The 26,671-nt window shown below is 38.5% G+C and overlaps 2 protein-coding genes across 3 annotated transcripts in view; one reads left to right on the forward strand and one right to left on the reverse strand.

Moving 5' to 3' along the window:
* Window positions 1-25,794, forward strand: part of LOC149654349 (lachesin-like) — a 30,274-nt gene extending 4,480 nt beyond the window's left edge. The window contains exons 2-9 of the mRNA XM_089845828.1: window positions 19,369-19,490; window positions 20,315-20,522; window positions 20,598-20,753; window positions 20,835-20,963; window positions 22,365-22,661; window positions 23,821-23,895; window positions 23,975-24,073; window positions 24,745-25,794. Coding sequence (XP_089701954.1) covers window positions 19,369-19,490; window positions 20,315-20,522; window positions 20,598-20,753; window positions 20,835-20,963; window positions 22,365-22,661; window positions 23,821-23,895; window positions 23,975-24,073; window positions 24,745-24,860 — 1,202 coding nt within the window. The 3' untranslated portion in view covers window positions 24,861-25,794. The remainder of the gene's footprint in view (window positions 1-19,368; window positions 19,491-20,314; window positions 20,523-20,597; window positions 20,754-20,834; window positions 20,964-22,364; window positions 22,662-23,820; window positions 23,896-23,974; window positions 24,074-24,744) is intronic.
* Window positions 1-26,671, reverse strand: part of LOC149654348 (beta-1,3-galactosyltransferase 1-like) — a 79,138-nt gene that overhangs the window by 31,214 nt on the left and 21,253 nt on the right. Inside the window, exon 3 of one of the 2 annotated variants that reach the window (XM_089845825.1) lies at window positions 16,668-16,726. The exons of the other annotated variant lie outside the window; for it this stretch is intronic. The gene's annotated coding sequence lies outside the window, so the exon portion shown is untranslated. The remainder of the gene's footprint in view (window positions 1-16,667; window positions 16,727-26,671) is intronic. 2 annotated transcript variants of the gene reach the window in all.

Genomic DNA, 26,671 nt, shown 5'->3' on the forward strand with positions numbered 1-26,671 from the left:
GGTGTTCCGAAAGTACAGTGCATTCGATAATGGTACTTCGATGACCGATTTTTCCCCAAAAGGGACACCCCCTCACACAAGTTATGAACATAAGAGTGTTTTACGGATAACCCCCTAAGAAACAAAAAAGACAATTATACACTCCAATATCCACAACTTGTTTTGGGGATGTCTCTTTTTGGGCAAAATGTCACAGAGAAATCACATTTTCGACTCAAAATTGATAGCCCCACTGAACTTGGGTCCTACACTTACCCTTCCTTTTTGGAACACCCAACATTCTGAGCCATCCAATGTAGGAACCGCTCTTTGGTTCAAAATACTTCTCCCTTGTTATTCCTCTATGTAATTCCGTTATCGGTCCTCTTACGTTTAAGCGTTTTCGCTTGGATTCTTGAGAGGCATAATTTCTCCAAATCCTAATTGAGAACGGGGCAGTGGGTGAGGGAGAAGGGGAGATTGGGGCTAAATTTTGCTCAAAGCTAAATCGCCTATAGGACATATTATCAACATATCGATCCTTCCATTAAAGAATGGAATTTGCGAAATATCTGCTAAACGTAACCGCTTAAGCATATGGTTAATTTTCACAACAAACATTAAATATAAAATCCTTAGTTCTCGATTTGTTTAACCGAAATGAGTTGGTAAAGCGATAGTCGCAAGTCGAGTATTACTAGGTTACGTTAAATAGGGAGCTTTCGGTTGGGGGAGGAGTTAAGATTCGTGAGATAATTTTCACGGCCATACTGGTGGGTTGAATACAGAAGGAAAGCTGATACCCACCAATATGGCTGTCAGAACCTTGGCAAGACTTAGGAGGGTGTGACGTACTACTCAGCCAACTGAAAGCTCTCTATGAACCCTTTTAAAAAGGGAAGATGGTAGGCAGCAGTGTCGTCTGCTTAAATTAGGGTTAAGATGGGTACACATGGACAACAAAGACGCTAGACATAGCTTGAAATTTACCAGCAGTCCTTGTTGTATTGTTTGAAGATGTCTTTTGATACCCATTCCCGGATGTGCCTTGGTGGAGTCTACCCCGACTTTTGAAACTTATTAGCAAAGTCTTAACAATCCGGAATAGTTTTTATAGCAACTTAGAGCCAAGGCTTATTAACATATGCGTCTTGATATGAAGAAACAGTCATCAATCGTTAATTCAACGCCTGATAAGAAGTGGGCAAAAAAACACCCGTCTGAGCGGTCAAGAGTGATCTGGACGAAACAGCGTGTATGGGTTCAGGGGGTTGGAAGTGGGGGCGGTACGTTTGCGCGGGCATCGTGGCATTCATCTGGACGACCTCTAAGTACTAGATAGTGAATGGACAATGGCTAGCAAAGCGCCGCGCGCCCTATACACAAAACTGATAACTCCATGATCGTTAATCTTGCGGTGCCCAGAGAAATTTTTTGTTCCGTTGCTTTTATACGCTTTTTTTCTTATATAGGATAACACTGTATTAAGCCTTGGCATGGTTTGGTTTGGTTGCACGCGACTTAAGCCTAACACTAAAAAAGGGAATATACTCGTATCACACCATTTCAGAAAATATCCCACGAGAAAAACGGATGAAACAAAATTACAGAGTGGTTTTGTTATTTTAGCTTGTGCTGGGATTTTTCCTACTACAATACAGTGCTTTTCCTACTACAATACAGTGCTTTTCCTACTACAATACAGTGCTTTTCCTACTACAATACAGTATTTTTCCTACTACAATACAGTATTTTTCCTACTACAATACAGTATTTTTCCTACTACAATACAGTATTTTTCCTACTACAATACAGTATTTTTCCTACTACAATACAGTATTTTTCCTACTACAATACAGTATTTTTCCTACTACAATACAGTATTTTTCCTACTACAATACAGTATTTTTCCTACTACTATAGTGCTTTTCCTAATAAAATACAGGGTTTTTCCTACTACAACACAGTGCTTTTCCTACTACAATACAGTGCTTTTCCAACTTTCCTACAATAATACAGTGCTTTCCTACTACAATACACATCATCAATTGAATATAAATTTACACTTTAGTAGCTCAGACTTTTAATTAAAATGTAGCTAAGCTTAAAGACCTACTTTTTAAAAATCCATTGTTGGATATATTTGTTGCTATTGGTTTTTCTATTTGTATAGACCCGGAAAGGGGGGGGGGTAGGGTCCGATATTTTGGGCTCATAAATAAATATAACACGCGGCTATAGAATTCGTTTTCTCACCGTTTTGCCTTAAAATTGAAAGATATTCATAGATGCAAAAAAATGCCATCAACGTTTGCTTTCACCGAAAAACACAACAATATAAATAGAACTGCTAGGCGCGCCTACCAAACTGATTCCATTTTGCATCGTGCATAGACAAATGAAAACCCCCCAAAAACAACGATGAACAAGAAATGTTCTTTAGCAAATTTATCAATAGATTAAAACAGTAAAATAACCGAATTATTAGTTGAATTACAGGTAGAAATTCATGGAAAACTCAGGTAGCAATATATGGAATATACTGACAGAAATGTTTGTCAAAACCAAGAAGGGATATCTAGTTTACTAGGGAGAAGGTATAAGATGCCTAAGTATTTGCGCGCCATAATCCCGGTCCCCCTTTCAAAATACAAGGGGGGACGTAAAAGGAAGCCGGGCTATTTCGCCTCTCCTCAGTCGTCAGTAATTTTCGTCATTAGCGTCGCGCTGACGTGAGTTTTATAGAACCAATGAGATGCTGGTTGTAATTTAGAGGCGGGGATTAATTCCGGACCTACGTCATAGATAATAAACACCAGGATCGGAAGGTATGCCTTCCGTAGTGTATCTCTCTTTGCCGCGCTTGTGCGGGGGGGCCGCACGCCAAACTTCTGCAGTTGACTTCCGCTTCTGCGCAGACGAGGTCTACGCCAGCTCACAAGCATGACTCGCGTCGCCGTACGCATGCGCTGGTTTCCGGAAGTAGAACCTACCCAGTTTTTACAAAGCGCGGCAAGCTCTCCCCCGACCTTCTGATCCTGGTGTTTATTATCTATGCCTACGTTTGGACTGGAGATAAAGCTAGAAATGTGGCGAATTTATACCTTCTCCCTAGTAAACTAGATATCACTTCTTGTCAAAACCGTAGGAATTCAGTCAAGTCCAATACAATAATATATTTTTAAAACTTCGACACTTTGGAAAACTTTACTCCTATAGTTGCAGGCCTTAGTTTAAGAGATGGTTGTCCTGATTTCGATTGTCTTGTTGCCGGTCACACCTAGTTTCTAAGACAGGGGAACTAAAGAGTGTAGGACGTTTTGAAAGTCAAAAGGAGAGAGAGAGAGAGAGAGAGAGAGAGAGAGAGAGAGAGAGAGAGAGAGAGAGAGAGAGAGAGAGAGAGAGAGAGAGAGCTACGAGAATAGGGACACACACACTCTCTCTCTATAAACTTCTAAAGAAATATATTTCGGTGCCCCTTAGGCCTATTTGTTGCCTCTTATAAATTCTGAGACTTTTTAGGCTGTGCCACAAAGTTCAGTCAAGAAGCTCAAGCCGCCAGGAGTGGCATCGGGGGGGGGGAGACGCGTCACCCGTTTCCCCCTTCCCAAGAGCCACCCACCCCCAGATAGAAATTTATCTTAACATTTTCCAAGCACAATTTGCTTTTGAGAAAAAGAAAGACAGCCATATTTTAGCTTTAGCTCGTGCCATAAGTAAAAGGAATGCAATCCCAAGTTTAAGCCTTAAAATGATACCATTGAAACCGTTTTCTATTGGCTGCTGGTGAATTATGAGCCACCATGGAGTAATAATCGAGGAAATCTTGCTGTACTGCAGTGTGTTACAAAAAAATGGAGGGTGGTAGGGTCGAAGTACTTTGAGTTCTATGGGTCCTAATCAATGTAACTTCGATGACATTTTGCACCACACAAGACACCTGTTAACGGTTGACACCTTAGCATTGTCTATCAGTTTCTTAAACACCATAAAAAATGTCACAGATGATAGTTTTTCGATTCAAAACTGATTGCTCATAGTCAATAAATAAATAAATAAATAAATAGCCAACTTTAGTTCAAACTATCTATACAGAAAGATTGCCATCATAGCATCTTAATTCGAAAGCTAAAGAAAGAGACTTATAGGATATAGTATTATCAACGTATGATACTTAAAGATAAGCTTTCGATTTAGCTTTGGTTGTATGGCAAATACGGATTGGTTGATATTTGCGTACACCTGTATGAAGGCTTTTAGAAAAAGAAGGCGATGGGGGCTGGCTCAAAAGCCGTCGATCTTTTAAAATAAAAAGAATGCCTATTTACGTATGAAAAGTGTTTAAGGCCGTCATTTTTTCCTTTTTTTTTTCGCCCAACGTGCTAAATTCTCCTATTTTATTTTCAGCTTAGTGCCCGAGGATCAAATCCGTAGTATAAAACCGTAGGAACTAAGGAGTTAATTAACTTAACTTTAATTAGTATCAGTATAAGAAAAAGGGGTGAATGTAGCCAAAGGGTTACCATAGATTTTTCATTTCCTCACCAATGTTATTTCTGGGTTTAAACTATATGACTACAGTTGCAAATATACATAGTTAAATTCAGACTAGGTTTACTGATATCATGTACAACAGGAGGTTAGGCTACTTGGCAGACAATGTGCAGTACGAAGCATAGCATGGTCTCCTGGTGTAAATGGTATCAATCATCCTAGTCTGAAAACAATGTTTATTACTTCACGCTATAGAGAGCTTTCAGATGGGATAGAGTACGTCACAGCCTCCCAAGTCTTACGACTCACTGTTCTGGTAGCCATATTGGGTGGTCTTAGCTTCATTCCTGCTTTAAACCCACCAATATGGCAGCGTAAATTACATCACGAGACTCAGCTCCTCCTCCAACTGAAAGCTCTCTATAGTACAACTATAGCAGACCAAAATTATCTCCAACCAATGTGAAATTCCTTGACTTTTAATATTGCAATTTTGAAATTCCCAAACCCCAAGTCTTCCATGCAGGCATTGTGGCAACCCTGTTTATTGTTAATCGCGATCAAAATTTCAGGCAACGCGTATCGAATCGGCGGAAAATATGTGACGACATGCGCGAGAACCGTCTATAAAGAATTTGACTTCCCAAATAGACCTTTCCAAAGAATATCACAACATTTGCACGTGGTATAACGGTGGTAGTCTCACGTGAACCTCTACGCTTATTCCACGGTGATTATCTTTCACGTTTCAATTACCTTTGACCTTCGTTATTGAGCACGAGCTTCTTTTTATTGAATTCGTATCTCTTTTCGAATATATTGAAGAGAGATCAAAAGATCAGAGCGAAACTCGTGGCATTATATTTAAGTTTTTGAATAAATCAATTTTAAATATACTATAGGCCTACTAGGGAAAATAATCTGACAATCAATACGAATTTTAAACTAGATTCCGTATTATGACGCGCCGTAATGGGATACGTGTAAACAGAATGTATATACACTCATTAGTAAAATTAACCGAAAGTTAGCAATTCTTTAATTAATTAGCTAGAGTCAAAATAACTCAAATGATAAATTAATAAATAAAAAACCTGTCTTTGTTTACAATTTTTAATTAAAGACTTTGAAAAAGCACGTGCGCTGTTATCTAATATTTTAATACGATTAAATTAACGTTAAAGTTACGTTAATACCCACACATTAAGTTAATTAACAGATTAAATTATAATTTGTAAAATTCCATTTGCGGAAAATTATGCAAAGAACCAAAATATTAATATATAGTATACCGGCTTGTATGAAGTATATATTGGAGGGTATAGGAATGGGGGAACCAGCTACTCAAGAGCAATAATTCACCTGCTATTAAATTAGCAACAAGGAGAGTTAGCGCTGTGCAACTGGATCCCGTATAATGGTTTTAAAACTTTTGAAACTAAACGCAAAAATACAGACACGGTTTATGTACAGTGCGTATGCGTATACACCGATGTTAGCATTTGATAAAACTAACTAATCTATATTCGGATTCCTTCTGAACAAAACGTCCTTGTTTATACCAACCGAAGCTTCGGCCAGAACGGCTAAAAGTGGTATTTAAACCCATACAACTTTTCGTCCGTCAATTATTCAGACGGACACCATCTTCAAAATGGCGGTAAATTAATGATAATGCTAACTCATTCAGGGGGTATCGTTTGAGACGAAAATGATATCATCGAAAAAGTTACATTTTAGACTAAAAATCGAGCGCAGAACCAAAGAGGATATAAAGTGGGGGAGTGGAAGGCTTGGTTGGAGTGTTCTCGCTTTGAAAGTTTACCTATAAACTTCCGGTATGCGCACGCATCTTTCTTTCCCCTAGCTCTTATTGGTTGCAATGCGGTGAACCGGATATTAGAAAGAAAATATAACAAATACACAAAAAGAAAAGCGAGAACTCCCATAATGCCTTGCTTGCTAATCTGCAAGCTTCAACTCCCCTTCTTAATGCCCTCTTTGGTAGCTAGAACCATTCTACCTTCCCCCATAATTTTGCAGCAACCCGTATGCCCTACTAGAAGAACTGAACCGTTTTGCAATTGGCTTCCATTTTGGCGTTGGTGTTTTATTAAAAATGGTTACGTTTCAAAACACATTCCACAAAACCTTTCTTTGAATTTAAAAGGCGGGCTAGTTTAAGTATCCCTTGGGTAGGGCCCCGGTTCAAATATTCCAGAAGCGCATGCAACTAAGCTGCATTTTATCGCGAGCTGATATTTGGGGGTCCCTTGCCGCTCCGGTCCTTCCCAGAAGGAAAGGAATGCGATGGGCATGGAACGAGCAAAAGGCCCCAAGACGAGAGATAAAAGTTATCCATTAAATTTTCCAAAATAGGTTTATTAAAACTTGTCCATTATAGCGGCGGTAGGGCGTTGTAGCTTTGCCACTTTATGTTTAAAGGCCTTAACATTTTACATCGTGTGGTTAAGTCTTACAAGGTATACAGCTGGGCTCTAAATTGATTTTTAAAGTGTGCTTTATAATAATAAGCCACAGCTATTTCAACCCCAAAAGCCCGATTGCCTTTTAAATACGGCTTTAGTGTTTCCGAAAATTTCGTTATAAACCTTCCATCATAGATATCAAAAATATACCTAAAACTCTTGTCGATATCTAAATGAAGTTGATTTAATCATAGGACATTTTAAAAATATATTTATTGCTAAGTTGCAAGGGTTTATTTTTAATGTTTTACGGCTTGGGGTGACGACGTGCGATAAAGTTGCAACGTTTTGTTTTTCGGCAATTTTAATGATTCTCGTACGTTTTAATAGCTTAATCGATTTTCTCTAATATAAATTTTTAAGTTTGAATTAACAGAAATTTATTTATTTATATAAAGCGGGAATGAATAACGGGGGATCATTCAGCGCGCGTCACGTGACTAAAGGACGTGTCTAATTTAAACAGAAGTAAACTGATCGTAAAGGTATTTTTCGTCGTACCAAAATAAGCAACGTCATCAAAAATGTATATAGTTTAAAGAGATCAACGCAATAAGATTAATTAAGAAATTTCGTTACAAGATAATGGGTGGAGCTTATCATGGGTCTTCTTGAAGAATTGAGATTTTTATCGGGTTATTCATTCCAGTTTCTTTTAAATGAATGAATTCCTGGTTTTAATAGATAAGTGAAGAAAAAACTGAATAGCGATTTAAATTCTTCAAACCGATTTCGATATCATATCTCAAAAGTTAACTCGATGCGAGTAAAAGTTTTTGAGAATTCCTCAAGTGTCGTTGGGGTAAGCGTTTCTGCACGCACCTTTTGAAGTGCACTTGGACGGGTTAAGCTTAAAGCCCGCCGCATGCACTTTTAGTTTTTGAAAGTTCTTAAAAATCAAGATTTCGTAGAAGAATCCTTTTTCCCGCATATAGAACTTAGAGAAGACATTCTTAAATTTCACGCGCGGGATAGGGAGGTTTCGGAAGTTGAACTTTTGAAGATCGAGGCCAGTAAGGACTTCATAGATAAGCCCCGTATAGGAAGGGTCCCTATACCCCGTCCCTGGGACCTACGAAGAAGACTGGCCGGGTGAGCGGAAAAGTAGAGAAAGATTTTGGTAGATGGAAGCACTCGCAAACGTTGCGAAATAAGACGTATTGATTAGATAAGACGCGAGAGAGAGAGAGAAAGCGGCTCGAGCTGCAACGTTCCTCGTGACTTGAGAAGATGCGGTAAGGACTTAGGAAAAACGAGTACTAACAAGGGGAACAAGACCATTTAAATACCCCGCCTCTTCGAGATACGTTAACAAGTCAATTCTTCCTGGCTCATACCATAAACCATAACGGTCCTTGAACAATTTATTTCTTCAAATTTCTTATACTGAATGGTTCGTTAGTATGACCGAGTAGTTTAGTGGCCATCTTGGTGGTGTTAAAAGCTAGTAACGGAAACGCTTTGAGAACGTCATTGATAACCGTGTGTTCGGGTAAGGTAAGGTTGGTTAATGTTGGGTTGGGTTTTATCAGGTTAGATTAGCTTAAGTTTGGCTTAAGTCGTGGTCACTTGGTGGTCATCGTACACTGTTCTTTCTAAGTTATTTCATCTTAGCTCTGAAATTAGCTGTTTTGTCTATATTCATATCTTCTGTTAGTGGGTTCCGTTAGTTTCAAAAATGTCATAGAAGTATAGAACATTTTAGACTCAAAATTGATTGGCCATAGAACTATCTCACTGTACGTCAGTCCTAGCAGCACCCTTGTTTGTAAATCACCCTGTATTGCCAATCACTGATATGAGAAACCACTGTTTCAAGAACCATCAATCTATACTTGAATCATTCCACCGTCCGGCCATATCCACTGACACCAATAACCCAGGTAAACAATGCAAATATAGTTCGAGTTTAAAACATCTTGGTAAGACGAGTGGCATAATCGCGCTTGCATTACCGTAACTATATCTAGCTTTAGTGGTCGAGAGGGGCGTTGTGGCCGCCTAGGCCGAGATAGCTAGCCAGCTAGTCGAGTCAGAAGCGAATTATATATAGGAGAACTTCTGAAAGATAGCTCTATATATACTAAAACCCGGCATGCATTGCGAGCTGCAAGAAGAGACGGCACGGTGCACGGCCACTTAAAAAGCAACCGTCCCAGTTTAAAAGATTTTTAGGACATAAAAGGGCAAAAAAGTTTCCAACCGATTATCATCAGCAACATAGGCGAAAATTCACTTCACTCCCCAAAAGACATTTGCATACTTGAAATCAATGCCATTCTCACGTAAAAAACCAGCGTTTATGGCGACTTTCAAGGGTGCAAAGAACTTGGACGGTATACATTTCCCCATTTTCTTTATATAGGAGTTCCTAAACCTCCTTTGAGCTAAAGGGTTAAAATTGAAAATGTCATGGCAATTTTTGCATTTAAAGAAGGTCGTACATAGTTTGCTAATAAAAGTACACAATAAACACTTAAAACAAAAACGCACTGTACCCTCTTTGGAAGGTATGTATGTTCTATAAACAAAATTCCGACAGAACCTTAAGGTAAGATTCTAATAATAAATTTGTAAGTACTTCGCCCAAGTGTTTTTACTAGCTTTTCCAAATGGAAAAATGCAAAACAAAATGCCAGAGAGTTGGATGCAAAATGTCTGAACAATGCTTAGCATTTCATCATCATAAAAGGGTTGGTATATATTTGTTTGTTTCGTCTTTGGGTTTGGCAACGGTGACATTCTCGAAGACTTGGTATAAAATCCTTTTTATTTAGAATATCTTCGGAGATTCTCAATAAACATAAAGAAAAGATTGTCCCACTCACGCGAATGAATTGAATGCATCTCCTATAGGCTAAACGTAAATCACAATCCGACAAAAGTCTATAATGCAAGTTTAGCGATAGCTTCAAAGGCCTTGGCGTAATGCACTTCTGATTCGAGATACAAAGGCTTACCTTAAGTAAAATAATTACGTTAGAAGTTGCTGAAAATTTATGGATAAGACGGCAACCTATAAACCCCCATAGTTTTCATAGTGTGTTAATCAGGCTTAAGTTAGGTTAGATTAGGTTAGGATCAATGGGGTGAGGAGCTAACGATTACGAACTATCAAGTACTAATTACACTGAAGATACCAACTTAGAGGATAATTATTTGACTTATGATAATAAGTATTCTTTATTTTAAGTGAGGGGTTGTTATATATAGAAACTTGACTAAGAGAAATATGTTAGAATTCCATAGGTTAGATCAATAGCTAGATACGTATCTTGAACAATGGTACTTTATCTTTGACCTTTTCTTAATAAAACGTTTTCTTCGGGGAAAACTCTCTTATATCATTATTCCCATTGCGAGCAAGGTATGCTCGCTATAAAGTTACGGGGGAAAATATTGTACTTTTTTGTTATTCAACTTATTCTTCGAAAACGGCATTGTTGGAACAAAATCCATTCTTAATTGCAAATAGTTTTAAATTAAATGAGTTAACGTTTTGATTGAGAAAATTATTAAGTCTACTGCGAAGAGTCTTTGTTTCCGTAACACCATTTTGGGGGGTTAGTCTTGGATGGCGTGATGCCATTTTAAGGGGCAAAGTACTGGGATAACGGGAGGCCGTTTTGTGGGGCAAAGTACAGGGATAACGGGAGGCCGTTTTTTGGGGCAAAGTACAGGGATAACGGGACGCCGTTTTGTGGGGCAAAGTACAGGGATAACTGGACGCCATTTTGTGGGGCAAAGTACAGGGATAACTGGACGCCATTTTATGGGGCAAAGTACTGGGATAACGGGACGCCATTTTGTTGGGCAAAGTACTGGGATAACGGGACGCCATTTTGTTGGGCAAAGTACTGGGATAACGGGACGCCATTTTGTTGGGCAAAGTACTGGGATAACGGGACGCCATTTTGGGGGGAAAGTACTGGGGTAACGGGACACCAATTTGTGGGGCAAAGTACTGGCATAACGGGACGCCATTTTGTTGGGCAAAGTACTCTGTTTCCGACTAGTCATTTCGATTGGCAAAGCACTCTAATTGCGCGACGACATTTTGAGGGTCGAAAGTATAAGTGTTACCACCGCCATCTAGTATATCTAGCATAAAACTATAGCTCGTTTCAAACTGTGGTCGAAAAATGTTAACAAACTTAAACTAACACCAGAGATCAAAAATGTCCCCGTTTTACACATACTTCATTCCGTACTTAAAGTATTTACCATAAACTTCCACTGGCACGTTAAAATTTTGTGTAAAACGGGGGGGGATAGGGCGACTAGGCCTATAGTAGCATTTGCACTGATCCGAATTGAGTACGTTACATTTTGTGTATGAATTCGAATACAGAATAGCAATCACAATCAGGCGCATAAATATCGAGACAGCCCTCGAGAGTCTGACAAGAAATATGGAGGATTTTTGCGTTATAAAACGAACGAGTGGGACGTTTCTTCCCCCCCCCCCTAAAAAAATAAAACAGAAGAAGAAACAACGCGAGAGTACCAAAAAGGAAACTAATCCCGAGAGTCCCGATTGAAAAACGGCTTCGAGTAAAAGAACTGCCTTTGCACAATTCTATAGATATATATAGCGATCCTCCTTTGAGACCCGCGCCCTCTCAAAAACTATCAGATTATCCATTGATTTTTCAAACCTTGATATAACAACTGCCATCTCTAACCAAAATCTTTGGTGCACAATGTACCTTAGGTATCGGTGCTCGACGTAGCAACGTTTCACCCGTTTCAACAACCTAGATTAAGTCTTGAAGTTGAAACAGAAATGACTGTTCCACAAAGGGAGGGTAATTATTGGACAGAGATACAGTGAGATGGGAAACCAAATTTAAGACGAAAATGTTCTACAGGTACTTCTAAGACATTCTGCCTTATAAAAGACACCCTTAAAAGAATTATGATTATTAAGACTGTTTGTCAGTTCAGTTTCTTAAGGTTTTATCTGTAAAACACTCAAATGTTCATAACTCATTTAGGGGAGGTGTCTCTTGTGGCGACGAAATGTCATAGACTCAAAGAAGCCACCCATGCACCGTACTTCGGTCCCAAAATTACCCTTTTGGATAAACTGTACCCTGTATCTTGGGTAGAGTTTGTAATATAATATAAGATAAAACATTTCTAATTCGATAGCGACTTAGATGGCCATAAGTTAGAGAAGGCAATGTTATCAGAAAATTCTCGAATCCCGTAGTAAAGTTGCTTTAACTTAATAAGAAATTTAAAAAGGAAAACGCAAGTTCAAGTCAAAAGAATTCAGGAATTTGTTATTTTATACATAATTCATAACCTAAGGTTTTGTCAACTGAATATACCTTTGAACAAAAGAGGGTGGTCAATTGACTCGGGACTTGTACGTATCCATAGATTATTTATGATAGAAGTAAATTAAATAAAGTAAAACATTTAGGGTTGAAAGTTCAACGCTTATGTTTAACCTTTAGTCCCAAAAATCCAACGCAAACCTTTATGATTCCTTAAAGACAAACAATCTCCATAGCGATTTAATCGTGTTTTCCCGCTAGCCAAAGCATCCTTTTAATGTTTATAGATCTTGCCTCCATCAGGATGGATGTTGGGGTGAGATAGAAGAGAGAGAGCGGGACTGATAGAAGCTGAATGCCCAACTCTGATGGGGGTTCCCTCGGGTCCCTAAGATACACTTTGTAGCGGCATTAAACTTTTAAAACTCTCTCTCCAAGAAGGAAAGAGAGAATTTATCTAACTATCCTGGGTACATCACGTAAGTGCATACAACTAACCCCGGCGATTGGGTAATAGTGTCCCTTATCATAAGTGGATAATTATAAGTGGTATATTAGCTGAAGGGCATTTTTGTGGGTTTATAATACATGGGGTTTCAAAAAAGAAGATTGGGTGGTAGAACTGAATTACAGTGCATGGGATAGTTCGATTGGGAATAAGTTTTGATACATGGGACACTCTCTAAGTTATGAACATTGGGGTGTTTACGGATGACCCCCTTATGAAACTGGAAAGATAGTGCATAGGGGCCATCCCTAAAACACTGCCAATATTCATAACTAGTTTAGGCTGAGTCCCTTTGGGGAAAAAGTGTCGTAGACGTTACTCAAAATATCCCATAGAACTTTGGTCCTACCATCACCCTTCCTTTTTGGAGCACCATATACAATTATTTTTAATTACTTTTAATTTGTTCAAAAGAGAACGCAGATACGTCATATTATTCAATTCTTATTATTTATTTATTAGGCCTACTTTGCGTTACTTTTCTGAACGCGAGAAAGACTGGTTCCATCTTGATGTCATTGATTTGATGATCGACTAGATTCACTAAAGAAGAGCATATAGGTCCTAGTAGTAGTGGAACCCCGAGCCTGTAAGCAGCAACAAACTCTTAGGGACTCTCTCTCTCTCTCTCTCTCTCTAAAAGGGTAAGAGTAGGTCGAGTCCGTCAACGGGGAAGCGGCATAGCTCTGTCTTTGACCGTATTGAGCCGAATAGAAGATAAGACCGAGTGCCATCGATGTCTATAGGCGGATGTGCTTGATTTCATTAAGAAGCTCCCACGGGTTTTATATACCAAACACTTTCCTTGGGGAAATGACTCTCTAGCTATTAAATGCCTAACTCGGCCATCCAGTTTCCCGACCAAGGCCCACCGCCTTTTGTGCGCCCCCTATACACGACTTATTAAGGGGCCTCCACTAGATAAAAGCCTCGCGCCAAACAACAAACTACTTACACATGGATGCCAACATGACCTAAATGTCACCAGGACGGAGGAAGTTGAGAAAGGACACAGTCAAAAGGAGAAGTGGGAAGGTAACCTAAACCGGGTCCTGCGCAACGAGATGGGTTGTGTTGTGTCCATTCATACAATTAACTAGTCTCTGGCAATGTTAGGGGGTCCCGGGCATTTGGGCGTTGGGACCTCACGGGACCGTAAAAACTAAATAAGTTATTCTTAGATTGGGGGTGGGGGTGATCGAGGGGTTGCTGTAAGCGAAAGGGTTTGGGCCCCCGGAGGCACGGTCGCCTTAAATCAACATTGGTATAATTATTTAATGTTAAAGATTCTGCCAGATTAAATTAATTAAGAATACAGGCACGCGTTTATTTCCAAACTTAAGATTTCATTAAGATGCGTTAGTTCCGCTATACATCGTTTCGAAGCTAAAGGTCATGGTAATTAAAGCAAACCAAGTCCCTGCCGGAAGCGGAGCGGTGTGACGGCATAGAGTTAATTTTCCAATAAGAGCGTTACTTGGTATTAAAATATTATTAGAATCATTCTATCAAATGAGAAAGAGTTTTCCATGTGTTGTCCTACTGTAATAGTTCTTTTCCCACTACACCCAAAGTCATGTTCAAGGTAAAAACGTACTGAGAGGCAACAATACTGAAATGTCATATTTTTCAAGTGTTCTCAATCGTGTAATGTGACATTTATGGAGCTGTGAGGCTGTTTCAGCCCTAGCTTGTCGATATAAAACTTAACAAAAAAATATTGTAGGTGGAAAACTACTGCATTATAGAGGGATAATACTACACTCAAGGACCTCAACAAATAGAGCTCTAAACAATCCTCTATATTGTAGAAATGACTTAAGAATAATTAGTTTAATGCTAAGGACCATTTGTTATTGTAGGTGGAAAACTACTACATTATAGAGCGATAATACTACACTCAAGGACCTCAACAAATAGAGCTCTACACAATCGTGTATAATGTATAAATGACATAAGAATAATGAAATTTTTAATGCTTAGGGACCATTTGTATTGACGCTGTCACCAACCATTACTTCGAGGAACTCTGTGTGGCATCTACCATGATTTATAACGTATTTTAGGGTTGCCTTAAGAGCTCGTATTATATAATAGAAGGGCATTGACGTCGGTCGGTCCGGTATATTTCTTTGTGGCTGGTGTCCGTTGTCCGGCGCCCGACCGGAATTGAGGAGGCTATTAGAAAGGGGGAGCGGGGGAGTTAACATTATCCGCTACGAGGTTTTGCCTCATTAGTCAAGTGGAACATGACGTGACCGTGAAAATATAGCTTTGATTCGCGTCATATCATACCAGTTTCGTACGCTTACATCGCCACCCCCCTCCTAACCCCTATCCCCCCGCACACGTTTCCGTTTTCAATTTCTAACCGAGCTTCTTCTTTTGGTAAAAATTGATGGACTTTGCCGGCGAAAAGAACACGATAGAGAATCGTTCATTTAAGAGCAAAAATGTCATAACTTAATTAATTGTTAAGCGAAATTACTCCGGGCTAGAATTTGTTTTCTTTTTTAATAAAAAAAACCCGGATAAACTAATGAATTTATCAATTGGAACCATGTTTCTATCTACAATATTAAAGAAGATACAGGTAATTAAATTTCCATGAAGGCGCGTAATGGACACTACACGTTAGGCTTTCCTGCGAAGCACTCACTGGGAGTATTCCTATTGGAGGAATCCGTCAGGTGGTACTAGGCGTCCAATAGCAGAGACGCCTAACGCGTAGTAACTTAATTGCTTGTATCTTCTTTAATATTGTAACTAGAAACATGGTTCCAATTGATATATTCATTATTTCATTCCCTCTTTCGATTAAAAATGAGATAATTAGTCATGTTGGAGGAGTTTTAAATGAAGGCGGTATACATATTTCTTTAAATTAGAGTTATTTTAGATGGCAGGTGACGTCACACGCGCTATTTACTGGCAAACTTCAATTTACAACATTTTTGCAGTGATATTAAAGTGATAACTGGTGATAATAATAAAATATGTCTTTCGATCTTGTCCCTGGCGCGGCTATAGCAGCACGGGACATTTAAAACTTCCTGAAGTAGCCTAGCCTAACTCGAGTCGTCTTCGAGATCCGTACGCTTAAATATAGGGGACCATAGCGGTCGTTGGCTATTTTTTCAATTTGAGTCCAGTTTCTGAATCGAATTGTGGAAGCGTGTTTAACGCGATGAGTCGAAGTGGCTTACGGAAACGATAAAATACGATGATTGACTTGAAGTTTCTTCCGTTGGGACCTCAAAAATTTCCGCTCGAATTGCGACAATACTTTCGAGTGATAAAAATATATTACGCCCGTGCAGGCTTTAAAATCCAATTCCCTGATATTTTTCTTCAATTTCTAAAATTCCCATACTATTCAAGCTTCTTTTCCCTGAATCCTACCGACACAGGGAAAAGATATTCATGGTAGATCGAAATGAATTCATGTTCCATATTTTTCAAAAACGGAAATAAAATAATATCAATGTACCATCCATTTCCTGATTCGCCCCCAAAAAACAAAAAGGAATGTTCAAAATGGGGATTGTGAATAATAGAAGGGGGAAGTGATTAATAACGTTGCTAATTGCGTTCAATTACAAATCGTGTCTCTTTCGCGAGAGCCTTCATGGAACGAACGCAACACAAACGCAAATACTGATTCACAAGAAACAGACAGTTGCTTTCCCAAACAAATTCTTACAAGGTAGGAGGACTAAAGTACATTGTGCCGACAATGTAACTTATATTTAGGTTATGACTACGGTTGGAGTGTTTTATGGATGACCCCTTAAATTGCCCATAGAATTACAATTACTGTCCCATTGCGCTCAGTCCAATATTACCCCCTTTTAATAAAAAAACCCTCCCTCAAAACAAATTAACAACTTAATGTAAATAAACATTACATACCTGTCCATGATGATCCATGAATGAATCCACGCTTCTTGAACATACAAAGACAGAAGTTACTATAAAAACAAATGATAAATTTTTAAATTTTACGATACAATTTAAAAGTCGGTATAGAAAAATCTATATCGATCGAAGTTACTTTCTCCCGTCCTTGTTAAAGATCTAAATGGCCCCTAATAAATAATTCTTAATTCCAGCATCAGGACGCCCCTGACATCTACTACGTTCCTTTGAAGTAGAAATGCAACCTAAAAGCGAGTTGACCATACAGGAAAACGTAGATTTCTTCTACTAGTCCTTGGAATCTTTAATCAGGCCATTTTCCGTTAATTTCTGCTTGAATTATAGAGGAGGAGATTTAGAAATGGTCACCCTGACGTCAGACATAATTTATGAGCTTTGAAATCACGTGACAGAGTTATCGAAAACATTCGAATAACCAATAAGATGCGAGGAAGGAGGCGCTGACGGTTTAACGAAGTTTTTATCCCTTCCCCTTACCTTACCTTAAATCAGATGTTAGTATGGGGTCTATGGCCTCTTAAATATTCCAAGTCGAAGAAATCTACTTTAATATAATCAAGAAGTGATATCTAGTTTATTAGAGAGAAGGCGTAAGTAGCCTAAGTATTCGCGCGCCATAGTCCCAGTCCCCCTTTCAAAATACAAGGGGGGACGTAAAAGAAGGCCGGGCTATTTCGCTGCCTCTCCTCAGTCGGAAAATACAAGTAATTTTCGTCATTCGCGTCGCGCTGACGTGAGTTTTCAAGGACCAATGAGATGCTGGTTGTAATTTAGAGGCGGCGGGGATTAACTCCGGACCTACTATACGTTTGGACTGGAAATAAAGCTGGAAATGTGCCGAATTTATACCTTCTCCCTAATAAACTAGATATCACTTCTTGATATAACCTGTATCTTGTTTAAATTTCTCTAAAAGACGAAAATATTTAGCCAATTGTGTTCGTTCAATTCGATTGAATTGAGGCATTGATCTGAAAGCCAAGGGAATTCCTTAAGAAACTCCATTTTAATTTGCTTCAAAGAAATAAGATTATCATAGGTCTTGCATTTCTACTTTAAAATTGGACTTCTACGATGGGTAAAAGAAGAGAAATTGAGGTTTTGGGCCAAATGAAAATACCATTAAATGTAAGGTCGAGAAGATTGTGGCTGCAGCTGTTTTAATCCTAGTGCGGGCTTGGGTCAGGCGTGGGAGGGAGAGGGAGTGAAGGGAGGTTGTAATCAGGCAAATGGATACCTTGCCAACGCAGCCTTTTAATCTCTCCGTCTTAAACTCTTAATGAGTCCGAGCTTTTACATTCATTCGCTAAACTGAAAATGCTAATTTTTCTTCATTCGCTTACTTGCTCCCCAAGGGGATACGCACTGTTTAAAATAGTACGCTATTCAACTACCGGCGCTGTTTTTTTGTTAATTGCTACTCAGTACTGACTAGACTAAATTCGGGATTTAAACTGTAAATCAATGTATTTCCAATGAGCCCCTGAACGGTGGCTTTCCCTCAATACTCAATCATGTCTAAAAACGCTCGTATCTTTTGAACTAGAAGGGTTTCAGATAAATTGAAAGTACCAACATAAAGTAGACATTCCACAGAGTATTACCTCAAAATATCATTAAATTACAATCATAATTAAATCTATATCTATATAAATCAAAGTCCTGACTGACTGACTGACAGACTGACTGATAATCAAAGCCCAGCCCAAACCGCTTGCCTTAGAAGGCTGAAAATTTGCAGGAACGTTACTCATAAGTAGTAGGCGCGTACTAAGAAAGATTTTTCCAATCCGCCGCCATCTTAAAAAATGGCGCCAAGAAATGTAAAAACTCTTCTCTATGCAACAGAGTCCGCGCGTTTCAACCGATTTCACAGATATTTGGTACACGGGTTTCCTTTAACCTATAGACGGACTGAATGGTCTTTTGGGTTCGATTTGTAGCCATCTTTTTAAATGGCGGCCAAAAACTAAAAACCCTTCTTTATGGAATAATGTCCGCGTGAAAAGTAATAAAAAATGTCCCGACGGGCTGACGGGCAACGCCGAGTGCCTTCGCTCCTAGGGTGCTACAAAAATATTAGTCATAAGTAAAATCTACCCATTCTTTGTATCATTTTGATGGAAGTTCTTATTACTCGCGAGCGACGCCGCGGGTAACAGCTAGTTACATTATAAACCCTCGTATCTTTTGAACTAGAAGAGATATAGATGAATTGAAAATACCGACATAAAACAGACATCCGGTAGAATATTACCTCAAAATACCATTAAATAACAATTACAATCATAATTAAATTAGTTATAAATAAATTAAGTTGACATGTATTTACAATAGCCCCTTGAACGGTGACTTTCCTTCGATACTACCATTTAAAAAAAACATAACGACTCAACGAGTGAGTAGCCCCTCTGTGGTCGTGTTCAAGCCGCAAAGCTAATCACTAGCCAATTAGTCTCCTTTAAATTAGCTTGATAAAACCTTAGAGCGTATAAGACTTTCAGGACACGCTTTGTAGGCAGACAGACAGTGGATGTACCATAATGGTAAGTGGAATCCTTTAAACGAGGCCTACTTTATAAAACACAATCAAGAGCCGCGACGGACGGTGCCGGTGGCCGCCGTCTGCGTATAACCGAATTGCCTTGAACGTTGTCTCTATTATATGTTATAGTATCCAGCCAACAGCTTAAGGCACCAGAACCCTATTTTATGGAACCCGTCCGAAATGTCACTGTAGCAGTTGGAAGAGACATAACACTATCCTGTATCGTCGAGAATTTAGGAAGCTATAAAGTAAGTGTCCCTTCGCTCAATCAGAAGTACACAATACGTGAAGTATTCATCCAAGAACACAAGAACATAGAGTGTTCCAAAAAGGGTTGTAGAAGCTAGAACAGTGGGTGATTTTGAGTCGAAAATATAATCGCACTAACTTCACCCCTTATTTACTTCTGATTAGACCCGATCCTTTCGACTGTCAGAGTTTAGGGAACAGTTATGACTTAAGTTGTTAAATGAATCGCGGATTTACCTCGGAGTTTGTATTGGAATAGTCTATGCGAGTTGAAATGGATTTAATGAGAAAAGGGAAAATAAGCTTCAATCAAATCCCTAGGCCTATATCGTTTCGAATTTAAACTGTCTAGAATCTGTAAATGAATATCATATTTTCAATTTCGAGGAATCTTATTTTATAAAAATATGAAATAAAATCAAATGCGAGGAAAATGTTCTCAGATTCTCATTAAAAAGAAGTCTATGTCTTATCGAAAATAATACCACGGAGGAAGCAGAGATAGCAGGGAAGGTAACTTGAACGGCACGGTCGCCTGAGTATCCCACGCGCACCTACCTACGCGCAAAACGGAGGATCCAGACGTCACGTGATCCCTTAAGATGGAAATTCAAAAAAGTGAATAAGAAAATACGGTTAGAGCTGTGTGGACTTCCTCCGTGGTTGTAAACAATTTTTTCTATGTTGCCCGGCCTGATTGCGCATGTGGGGAACTGTAGGACTAAGCCAGAGACGGGCTGACGGAGAACTTGGTCTCCCGGAGCCTAATTCAATGTGTGTTCACTAATAATACCAAATACTCTGTCTGTGTGTTGAATTACAGGTGGCGTGGATGAAACCGGACCGACACACGCTCCTAACCCTCCAAGAACAAGTAATTACGAGGAACCAAAGGTATAAAGTATCCCACAATGGTTACCACACGTGGTGGTTGCAAATTAACGAAGTGAGAGAGGAAGACGCGGGCTTGTACATGTGTCAAGTCAACACGTCTCCCATGATCAACTCCGTCGGCTACCTCACCGTTGTAGGTAATTACCATCACGCAAATTAAAGACACGCGTTTACCCTTAAGACTACATTTGAACGTACGTGGCATTTAACAGTTCCTCCAGTTATAAATGAAGAGCTTACCAGCTCGGACTCTGAGGTCCGAGAGGGCAAATCAATTAGCCTTAGGTGCGTCGCCCATGGTAACCCCGAACCACACATAACGTGGCGTAGAGAAGATGGAACTGCCATCGTCATTGGCAGAAAAACTGGTAAGTTAATACCCCTTTAAGGTCAAAATGTTTTTAACCTTTGACCCCATGTTTTTTTTGGGGGTTATTTTCGTTGAACAGTTCAGACCATATACGGGGAGTATCTGAACATCACCAAAGTGACGAAATCACACAGTGGCGCTTATCTTTGCATTGCCAATAACGCTGTTCCACCAACAGTCAGCAAGAGAATCTTACTAAACGTCATCTGTAAGCATTCATTTTAAACCCTTTCTTTATAAAACGCTTTTAAACAAAAATAACTCGAGGAAATGCGGAAATAGCTATAGAAGTAATGTCAGTCAGTCGACAATGTCGAATTACAGTTGAAAGTTGAGAGTTTTTGGGGACAGAGAAGGGTAAAGAGAGAGTGTCCTCGTTGTTTTATCTTGTTTGCCACTTTGTACTTTCATCTCGAATGACACGAGACAATGGTATAAAAGCAGCGACGGAAACTCTTCTATCTGTCCACGTTCCCAGAAACCCGAGTAGAAGCCAGCTAGCTCGCCACCTTGCGTTTTACAAGTATACAAAAAAAAGACAAAAATACAGCGTCGAAACAATGTCGCAAAATTACCTGCGCCTTTTAAAGGATATGTCAAGGAATGCACTCTTCCTTCCTTTTCACTCTACACCCCACCTTTTGTCCAATACCTTTGGCATTCTCTTATACCTTGTACCAAACCAAGTTTAGTAACAAGAACCATAAGTATACGCCTATGTCTTTTTATCATTTACACGTTTTTTAATATAGTGTTTGAAAAACATTTTTAAAGTTTGGGTCGAAAATATTTGACTTACTTATTTTGAAAAGGTAACTTGTGGAAGAGTTAACGTACTATCGGTTACAGAAAAGTCGATAAAAAATAAAGAAGTCTGTAAATTGTTTGGGGGACAAAAAATAGAAAGTCGTAAGGTGATATGGGATAGTATACATTTCTATAATCTACTACATGGGTTTGGAGAAATAGAGCTCATTTAACGAACAATTAGGTATTAGAGGGAAATAACTAATAATACTATTATTATATCAAGAAGTGATATCTAGTTTATTAGGGAGAAGGTATAAATTCGCCACATTTCCAGCTTTATCTCCAGTCCAAACGTATAGTAGGTCCGGAGTTAATACCCGCCTCTAAATTACAACCAGCCAGCATCTCATTGGTTCTTGAAAACTCACGTCAACGCGACGCGAATGACGAAATGACGTATTTTCCGACTGAGGAGAGGCAGCGAAATAGCCCGACCTCCTTTTACGTCCCCCCTTGTATTTTGAAAGGGGGACTGGGACTATGGCGCGAGAATACTTAGGCAATTTATATCTTCTCCCTAATAAACTAGATATCACTTCTTGATTATATTAATTCCCTTCGTCGAAAAGCTAAGTATGACCCAGGAATGCATACAGCTAATGGGTACCAGTGTGTCCCCATATCTCGCTGGTTTTCTGGGCCGGGCTTGAATACAATATCGAATAACGTCACGATTCATAATTCTGGCGTCTTTCTATACGTAGATGTAAATGGGAGGAGCCTTCTGAAGCTCCTCCCCTTTTGATGCTTCCCTATTGTTTAAACAAATAAACTCGTTTACGAATCTAATCAATTACAGTCGAGCCGATGTTATGGATCCCCAACCAACTAGTGGGTGTCCCGCTGGAATCGGACGTCCTATTGGCTTGCAACATAGAAGCTTCACCCGCGGCTAAGCTAACCTGGCTCAAAAACGGCAACGCTTTGGACCCGGACGCCGAAATAGAGAACTACTCTCAATCAATTGTGGAAAAAGGTGGCTACAAAGTTCAACTTCAACTCAAGATCGCCAAAACTCAAACGAGTGATTTCGGTTCCTATACATGCGTCGCTAAAAATGACCTTGGTCAAACCGAAGGCACCATACGTCTATACGGTCAGTAATATTATTTAGTCGCCAATTATACTTCAAACAAAACTAGAAAGCCGGCTCGAGTTAGCAAATGACGTCTTGGGATTAAATCGATTTATTCGATATAAGAGAATCGATTTTATACAAAACTAAGGGGTTGGAAAGTTTCAAAAGATTTAAGAGCACACCCTGTATACTTCAAATTTCGGTCTAGTATATCCGATCTCTCGAATTAAAAGGATACGGTTGGTTGAAGATGATTCCGTTTGTTGGGCATCCATACGTACAGATGGCCCGGTTTTAATTCCCCATATAGTTGAAGTGTAGGCAAGAGAGAGAAAGAGAGGGAGCGGGGCACCTTGCTTGATTAGATGAACAAACTTTTGAACTTCGCGCAGAGTTAACTTATAACAGACATTGGTAATGCAAACGAGTAGACGCAAAGGTGCGTCTAACGATCAGTTAGTTCCCCCGGCCTTGTTTTTACTCCTGGAGAATCTTCGGTAAAGTTAAGTGTAAACACACGTACAGCGTGGTTTCCATCGCTTCTCGATATTGGATTAATTAAAGGTTTTAGCTAATTACCGAATACTAGAACTCCTCTAGAACCAATAAAACAACGAGGGAAAGTTAGCCTATAGTTAAACCTAAGATATTACAAAAATTGCGAGTAAGATAAAAGGGAGATTGAAATGGATAAAATCATGAGAGTTAGGCTTAACACTATAGAGAGCTTTCAGATGAGACAGTAGTACGTCACACCCTCCAAAGTCTTACCGCTGTTCTGGTAGCCATATTGGGTGGTCTCAGCTTCATTCCTGCCAATATGGCAGCGTAAATTATGTCATGAGACTCAGCTTCTCTTCCAACTGAAAGCTCTCCATAAAAGCTTGGTAAATAATTTTTTAAATTTTGTTAATAATTTCTATATTTATCTAAAGGGTTTAAAAAATGGTTGTCTGCGTGTTAGTTCAGTACCCCTTTAATAAAAGTCTGAAAACAAAAGTCTGAGATATTAAATAACGTTATCATAAGTAAAATTGCCCCGGTATAAGTTACCATCTTCGCATGTGCCATATTTAATTACCACAATGAAACTTTGAAAAACGTTTCAAAACACAATCCCCTCGTCTAGAACTCAGTTAAATTAAATTTAATTTAAATACTGGCTTAATTTTAACAGTTATTCAGCGACCTAAAAGCGAGGACGTAGTCATGGGAGCCTTACAAAACACAGTTACCAAATATACCAAAGAAGGTACAGTATGAAAATACATTTATATAACGTTCCACGTAGGTTTAATCAATTAAGGTATATCTATTCGGGTTACATTCAGCGTCTAAAATGACAGGCGCTGAAATAACAACCGGAAGTTTACAGCCAGCTACACTTCCGAATACCAGGAGAAGGATACCAACCACGGAGAGAAACAAAAGTAAGTTTTAAGTAAGTTCTCATCCGACGGAACGTCCATTCCAAAGACGTTAGATATGGGCGACAAACATATACTCATGTGGCAAGGGATAATGCAAAAATATTTTTGTTAACCATATCCTGTACAACATTATGGGCATTAATAAATAAATAATAAAAAAAAACAAGACTTTGTTGCGGGACTGCATGCATCCCTTTGAACCCATATCAAATTAACTAACGTCTATGAAACCAGGGATAGATTTAATTTTAGAAGTAGGAATGGAGAACAGAGTAATCTGGGCGCGCGTCAAAGTCCCGGACCCCCTTTCCCCGGGACGGAGGGGTATGAAAGAAGAGGTGGGTCATAGCGACAGAGGTAAAAAGGAATTAGGTATTTTTCGCCGTCCGCGTTAGCAACGTCATCAAAACGTAGTTTAAGTGAGCCAATAAGATAATTTAAACTTTTTGTTACGTGTTGGAGGGAGGGGTTCTATACTGGGTGGTCTATGAGTCGGACTGAAGTAAATACTAACCGTTCTCCATTCCTACTTCTAAAAATTAAATCTATCCCTGATGAAACCAAGTCCAAGTACCCTATCAACGTCCCTTCCTATTTCAAACAGACGATCTATAGACCTACTTGGGTACTTTAAAAGGGTTAACACTTTGTCTAAAAAAAATTTGCCATAGATTCACAGTCAATGGACGACACGAGTGAATGCCCCAGACTGGAATTGAACAAATCTTTGAGAATATTATTAACGCTACTCGCCTTGAAGCTGCTAGCGACAATTCGACATAAATAATCAACAGTTATTTACTCAAATACCAAATTAATTAAAGCTAAAAATGTATACAGAATGATGATGATAATGATATTAATATAAACATTAATATTGTTTGATTAAAAAAATGGCCTCGAAATTATATTGAAATCTCGTGAAGTGGTTTTTAGGAAATTAGTTTCGTTCTATGTTACGACGAAATAACTTAATTACGTTTAATTAATTGATTGATTGCAATATTGCAGTTGGTAAGATCTTGTCCCTCCCCCTAATAGGGCGGTTCACTTTTGCACGTGTTGCTTATTAGAAATTTCACGTGAAAACCGAGAGTTAAGCTTGGTTCTCGCGTGAAATGAAGAGTGAAGTTACGAAGGATTTTATCAACTGCTTCTCAGATTATTTTGACAGGGTGTTAATTAAATCCCTGTCAGTTCAATTCAGTTCGGTTTATCTATTTTTTTTTTTGGCAATTAACGTAAATATTTATGAAATGGTTAATTGTATAATTAGAAATGTAAATTGCTCAGAAAGGATTAATCTAATTAAGAAAATAATAAAACTGGAGGATTAACAACGCGATTAATTAAAATTAATTAAGAAGACAGTATTAAGCGCAAAATAAATGACATGTTTATACCCAACAATATTAAATAAATAAAGTGTTTCGTTGTATATAAATAATAAGTGAAAAAAATTAAATAAAAAACAAGGCGTAATAATAATAGCGGATCCGAAATTTAAAATTTCATTTTTAGATTCAAAATCTTCAGGATTTAGGGAAAGAGATTTCCCGCGTGTTGCATTCGCTATTTATTTATTTGAAGGTATTTATAAACAAACAAACAAACAAAGATGACGAATTACGATGACGTATGATATATGATTTTGTGTAAATAAACCATAACTAAAGAAAAACCAATAAAAATAGAAAAATTGAGCTTTGTTGTTTGAAAAAAAAAAAACCAGTAATTGAATTTCATTTGTAATTTACCAAAAATTAATATTAGAAAATGTTTGTTATATATATACATACATATATACGCGCCTATATTTTGTAGGTTTAGAGGTTGAACAAAAAAAGAAAAAACAAGAAAAGAAAGGAAACAATTAAGCCTCCATTATAATTATATATCAATGTTTTGTTTATTGAAAACAATCCTCAAGTTCTCCGAGAAAATGTTGTAGGAATTCATATTGAAGATAATAAAAAAATATATAAGTTCGAAATGCCCGAATAATATTTTCCCTTACCAATAATTAATTGTTCTTTCAGCAAATTTTCAATAACAATTGTGTGACGTCACGTCACGTTACTTCTATATTGGTCCAATTTATTTATTTATTTTTAATTTTCGCTCGTGAATAAAACATTTAAAAAAAAAAACTAAAGACAGATAAATTCTCGCGCCAAATAAAAAAGCGCATTTTGGACTAGCACGTGGGTTGATAGCCACTGAGAGGTCGGATACTTTCCATTTAAAATACATTCTCAAATGGGAGAAAGTATGACCAAAATGACAAATGTCCTAGCCATGAAGAAAAATAGGAGAAGCTAGTATTCCTTTTAAGTAATAACATTTGAATCGATAAACGTACGTCCCCCATTCGACAGATTTGTCTCGGGAGCAATAGAAATAAATGCTTCTTGTCCTATACTAAAAAAGAAATTGTAAAGAAAAGAAAAAATAAAGCTAAGAGAAAAAAAAGGGGCGCTCTGTTTTCAAGAAATTCTTCCTGTTCTCTAGAAAAGTTGCTAAAACCTTTCTCATCTTTCCAATGGGAATCGATTGCCCCTATCTCTGTCCATCCGTTGTCACCCACACACGTATTGC

This window comes from Phalangium opilio, unplaced genomic scaffold (assembly GCF_054372755.1).
Source record: "Phalangium opilio isolate 3A_F unplaced genomic scaffold, DU_Popi_V2 ptg000079l_1, whole genome shotgun sequence".
NCBI classification, from domain to species: Eukaryota; Metazoa; Arthropoda; class Arachnida; order Opiliones; family Phalangiidae; genus Phalangium; species Phalangium opilio.